The 6,035-nt window shown below is 33.9% G+C and overlaps 1 protein-coding gene across 1 annotated transcript; it reads left to right on the top strand.

Annotated features, from left to right (window-relative positions):
• The first annotated feature begins 990 nt into the window (after positions 1-990).
• Positions 991-5,479, top strand: LOC107609605 (DHHC-type zinc finger family protein). The gene is made up of 10 exons (XM_016311615.3): positions 991-1,297; positions 1,714-1,827; positions 1,954-2,074; positions 2,419-2,606; positions 2,723-2,791; positions 2,970-3,041; positions 3,169-3,297; positions 3,627-3,707; positions 3,777-3,983; positions 4,296-5,479. The coding sequence occupies exons 1-10, from the start codon at positions 1,253-1,255 to the stop codon at positions 5,229-5,231; spliced, it is 1,962 nt and encodes a 653-aa protein (XP_016167101.1). The 5' UTR covers positions 991-1,252; the 3' UTR covers positions 5,232-5,479.
• Positions 5,480-6,035: the final 556 nt, after the last annotated feature.

The raw sequence follows: 6,035 nt of genomic DNA, 5'->3' as shown, positions 1-6,035 counted from the left end.
AGGAAAATATTTTAATTCATGAAATGTGAGAATAGAAAGAATGTTGTAAGTTTGGTATGATATATTACAAAAATGGAAAAGAAGAAAAAATAAGAAAGACATATAATAGTCTGTGATTAACTAACATAAATATTTAGGATTAGTATATTCTTATTGTTTTGTTGTTCACATAATGAGAGTAATTACAATTACACTTGAATCTTTTCATGGAAGTGATAAAAAAAAACTAAAGAAATAAAATCTTTATGCAATTATTTATAAATTTAATTTTGATGTATTAATAATATAATAAAATATTTTATATATTATTTAATTATATTTATTTTTTTGAATAATCATTTATATAATATAAAAATAATTATTTTTATTTATATTATATAATTAAATACAATATAAAAAAATTAAATTTATTATTTGTTGCACCCTGTCTTTCCTCTTTTATACCACTATTACTCCGTAACCTCGTTTGACCACCATTAATCAAGGAGTATATAAAAAAGATTAATACAATACCCATATAAAAAAAGATTTTAAACTTTCAACGTCATACATTATTCTTGGTGATTTTTTAATACTTGGTATGTTGATATTTCGCTTTGAAATACTAAGGAATAATTAAAAAATTGTGAAAGGAAACGAAATTGCAATATGAGAAAGAATTAGTAATTATTTAGTATAGGATAAAGCATTATTACGTATATATTAATTTATTGACCAACAATAAATTTTTAAATAAAATTAAAATTAAATTAATTTTGATTTTTTAAATTAAAAAATATTATAAAAAATAAAATAGAACATCATAAAATAATATTTTATAAAAATTATTGTAAATTTTTTTTATATTTTTAATATATTAAAATTAAAATTTTTTATTATTATATATTTAAAATATGTTGTTAGAAATTAAGAATACAAGTTGGATAAATTCTTTATTATATAGTTAAATTAATAAGTCACCAAAAAGAAATAGTTAAATTAATAATTAATTGAGGAGAGTAAGAGAGAGTGGCCTTGCTTACTGTTAAAGTGTTAATTATTACTAATTAACTGAAGAAGAGTGTTCGAATTTGACTTAAGGAACCCTAGCCATAGAATCTGCAGAATCAAAGTTCAAACTTCTTTCTCTTTCGCAAATCGGTCTCCACTTTCCACCACATTCCATAGCATAGATGCTGTTTCTACTTCTCATTTCGTAGACCGCACCAGAGAGAGAGAGAGAGAGCGATTTCTTCTTTGGTCACTCTCAGTCATGGCTCGCCGTCATGGTTGGGAGCTTCCTTTTCACACTTTCCAGGTACTCACACTTTCACTCTTTTAATCATTTCCTAATTGATTGCTCCTAATCTCTGTTTTTCTGTGGAATCTCATGCGTGCTTCTCCCCTCTGCTCTATCATTGTTTTTCTTTTCCCATCATTTTCTGTGCTGCCCTGTTACTGTTTTTTCAACTCCACACAAACCATCATGTACAAATATCACTTCCATTTTTTCCGATTTCCCCCCAAAAAAGTAGGAAAAGAAAGATGCATTTATCGCTAATTTCCCTTACGTTCTAAGTTGTGGATTTACTGTTATCGTAATACTCTCATTCAACATTCACATGAATTGAAGAGTATGATAATGTGTGTGAGTTGTGACGGGATCTGTGGAAAGTAGTGGGATTGACAAATAGTATTCTCATAACACTTTTTTCTTCCAACATTTATAAACAGGTGGTGGCTATAACGGTTTTTTTCCTGTTATCCATCGCATTCTATGCCTTCTTTGCTCCTTTTCTCGGAAGGGATATTTATGAATACGTGGCCTTTGGTGTTTATTCCGCACTGGTAAGGATTATTCGGATTCTTTCCTGCGCTCTTTCTATCCTCCTTGTGGTTTTATGTACAAAATTCATACTAAATTTTTAGATTCAATATTCCTTCATTGATTTCTACCTATATTTTGAATTTCAGGCTCTCTCTGTATTCCTTCTTTATGTTCGATGCACTGCCATTGACCCTGCTGATTTGGGAGTTCTGCTTGATTCTGACAAGACATCGAAGAACCAATCAAAAGCCGATGAAGAATTGGCAGGTTGGGTTTGGAATGCTGCCGTTGTCTGTTGATAACTTGATATGACTCTCATCCTTAACGGACTGAAATTAATATACAGTAGTGATAGTGTTGACTAGGCTGTTTACTGGGTCATACAAAAACCATGAAGCGGTTACAGCATGTTTTTTCCTATGCTTTTGGTACCATTTTGGTGCCACTCTTTCTGGTGGTTTAGTCTTTTCCTATTTACACAGTCATTATGTTTATTGCCTCCTCCTGTCATATGATGTCTTGATTTTTACTTTCTTAGTTGATTTGGCAATGGTATTTGTTGATATTGAGACATAAGACAATCTTATAGTGTATCATGGTATATATCACAGAAACTGGCAAGACAGGATTAAAAGGTGAAGGAACGTCTGGTCAGCATAATTCAAGTTGGTGCTCCAAAATTGGATGTTTCTTCTGTAGTTTCCTTGTCAGAGAAGATTGTCGCAGTAATGAAGATAATAATCTACAGCAACAATCTGGAGAAGAGGAAGCTTTGTTCTGTACTTTGTGCAATGCTGAGGCAAGAATTCTTACTGGAATAGCATATTTGATATTATTCATTGTATATCTCATAAACACTTTCCTCAATGTGCAAAAATTATGATGTTTTTACATTTTAGAAGTACTATTTTGCAGGTTCGGAAGTTCAGTAAGCATTGTAGAAGCTGTGACAAATGTGTTGATGGATTTGATCACCATTGTCGGGTACTTTTCCCATTTTAATGCTACTTGAAGTCATTTTCTGGGTAATTTAGATACTCATTCTTGTAGTGTCATATCTGTATGTTGTATTAAGAAAATTTTGATGATATATGAGCTCACTTTTCCACTTGTTAGCACCCCTTTCTGATTCATTATCATATTCTTTTGTTGTTTTGTTCAGTGGTTGAACAATTGTGTTGGACGGAAGAATTATGTCACCTTCGTGTGCCTTATGGCAGTAAGCCTAGTTTGGGTAAGTTGACTGAAAGAGGGTATCCTAAATGAAGCTCTTGGTGCCCACCCACACTTTGTTGTGTGTTGCATAATGCAAACCTTCCTGATTATATTTTTGTTTTACTCTGTGTTCACACGTGCCACAGCTTATAGTTGAATGTGGAGTTGGGATTGCTGTGCTTGTCCGATGCTTTGTTGATAAGCGGGACACAGAAAATCAAATAGCAGAAAAACTTGGAGCTGGATTCTCTCGAGTCCCATTTGCTATTATAGTGGTATGCTCACCCTGGTTTTGTGCTCCATTTCACAGTAGATAGTAGCATATTAGTTTATCTCAAATAATTTCTTCTGCTGTTCTTTGGAAGTCCGTTGAATATTTATCACCACTTGGTTTTTTGCTGGAAATTGTTCAGCGTACCCTTTAATCACTCATTGGTTGTCAACATCTTTAACTAGTTGAGTGATTAAGTTAACTGTCCCTAACATGAAATTTTTTAACAAAGAATACCTTTCTTGTACTTTTTCACTACAAAAAGATGTAAATTGCTAAAATATTAAAGGCATATATTGCCCATTGTTTTACTAAATTTCAAACCTTTAACAGGCCATCTGCACAGCAGTTTCTTTCCTGGCAACTTTACCTTTGGGAGAATTGTTCTTTTTTCATATGATCCTGATACGAAAGGTAAAGTCATGAACTTCATCCCTTTCTGACATATAGATATGATTTCTTAGCTGCCGTTTCCTTTTACAGGGTATTACAACATATGAGTATGTTGTTGCCATGAGAACTCTAAGTGAGCCTCCGGGTCCTTCAGTAGATGCTGGTGAACAGCATAGTCTACCATCATCTCCTACCAGTTCAGCTGTCACTGCAATAAGTGGAAGAAGTTCTGTTGGAATGAGTTTGCAATACAAGGGTGCTTGGTGTACACCTCCGAGAATATTCATGGATCACCCGGTATGGCTATCTTTGTATTATAACCTGAATCATATGATTACATCATGGACATAGTCACCTATTTTTGAACATTACATATAGATATTTACAATAAGATTTAAAGTACGAAGTGAGTAGAGAGATTATGTATGACTATTTCCATGATTAGCAAGTAATTAAGAACTGTTAGACTATAACAGTTAAGACAGGAGATGTGTGCTGTAAAGAGGCACACCCAATAAGATATGTTTTGTATATTGCATGCTTTGTTTCCTCCTAAAAGTTATTTTCTTTTGTTGAATGTTGATTATCTGTCTGGTCTTGGATAAGCAGGATGAAATCATACCACATTTGGAGCCAGGAAGGCTGCCATCCACAGTTGATCCGGATGCAATACAGCCACCTGACAAGGGGAAAAAACCAAATCATCGTGCTGTGCGAATAAGTGCATGGAAACTTGCAAAACTGGATTCCAATGAGGCAGCTAAGGCAGCTGCGAAAGCTCGAGCATCATCATCTGTGCTTCGCCCAATTAATGCTCGGTCTAATCCATATGATGCAGATAATTTATCCAGCAGCAATGTGAGTGGAAGAAGCAGTCCAATTAGCAATCAAGGATTTCATAATAAATATGATGCAGCTGGCACATCAAGGTTATCACCTTACAAGGGCTCATATCCTCCAAGTCAAGCAAGCAAAGAAGATTTAGATTCATGTCAGCACAGTATGAGTAACTTTAGCAGTCCTCAAGTTTCCAACTTAACCCCTTCACCAATGCAGATTCCAACTTTGAGCAGAGACCATTTCAACCCAATGTATCAGCAACCATCAGGGAATCAGTCTCCTTTATCAGCCAGAGAAAGCGAAGGGAATGTAAATCCAGTTCGTGATAACAATGGACGCCTACCAATGAGAGGTAACAACATAGCTGTTTCCGAGAACAGAAGATCATCAGTATTTTGGGACCAAGAAGCTGGGCGCTTCGTCTCGTCCTCATCTGGTGCTCATGGCAGTTCTCAAGTTTCCGGAACAGAGTTATTGTACAGTGGTCGTTCTATATTTTTTGGCAGTCCTGTTGTGAATGAACAGGCAACTACGGGAACAAGAAGTAGCAGCTCAGCAGCTGGTATTCAAGATAGAGATTCTGCATTGAGGGAATTTCAGCAAGGTCGATCACATAGAGGTGGCCAGCTTCCTGTGTTTGTTCCCGGTTATTCGCAATCGCAATCACAATCACAATCACAATCGCAGCAAAACAAGTTCTCATAGACTACGTTCTATTTGTGACGGCAATTTTTTCCTTATCTTTAGTGTCTTTAATTTCGAATAGAATTCCCAAGCCAAAACATATATTATCTTGCACGTTAAAGATCCTTGTTGCCACTGTTGTGGTTTGATGCATTTGCCATTCCATCTGTACAGGCTAATGGAAAATGGATCATAACCTTTCACTGTACTAACATATTGACCACTGGCATCGCATTTGAAATGTTAATTTGAACATTGATATTTGATTCTGCCCTTGCTACTTCGTATCTGTAAACAAGTAGATATGTCAAATGTAAACACTAAGTTTTATGTGAAACCAATTATTGATTATTATACTCACGTGGAAATAATCTAAAATGTCTGAATTATTTATTTACTGAGAAAAATATATTTAATTTATGATAGCGATAAAAATGCCCTTAATATTTAAAAATATGCCAAAAGTATTCAAATATAAAGGAAGGTCAATAGGTCATCTCCGATAACGGAATCATTAACATGATACGGGAGACAGCCACATAAGCATTGCCTGCCACTTCTGCCGTGTTTGCTAAGATGAATTTTTTTAAGTTTGAATATTTTTTATGTATTTTAAGAATATATTTCTTGATAGTATAAATCGAGAATGTTTGTGTGAATGATTATATAATTTAGGGACATTTTTTTTTTGTTTATTTTTATACTCAGACACTCAGTTATAAGGAAAATGTTTTTGCCACTATTTAGAGAGAGCATTCCTAAAAATTAAGTTTTTACAATTTAAAAATTTATAAATGAGTTCTTTTATTTGATTCTTATAGAGAC

This window comes from Arachis ipaensis, chromosome B7 (genome assembly GCF_059453495.1).
Source record: "Arachis ipaensis isolate K30076 ecotype BB chromosome B7, ASM5945349v1, whole genome shotgun sequence".
Taxonomy (NCBI): domain Eukaryota; kingdom Viridiplantae; phylum Streptophyta; class Magnoliopsida; order Fabales; family Fabaceae; genus Arachis; species Arachis ipaensis.
Note: the sequence above shows the minus strand (reverse complement) of the source record. Positions and strands in the feature narration are given on the sequence as shown.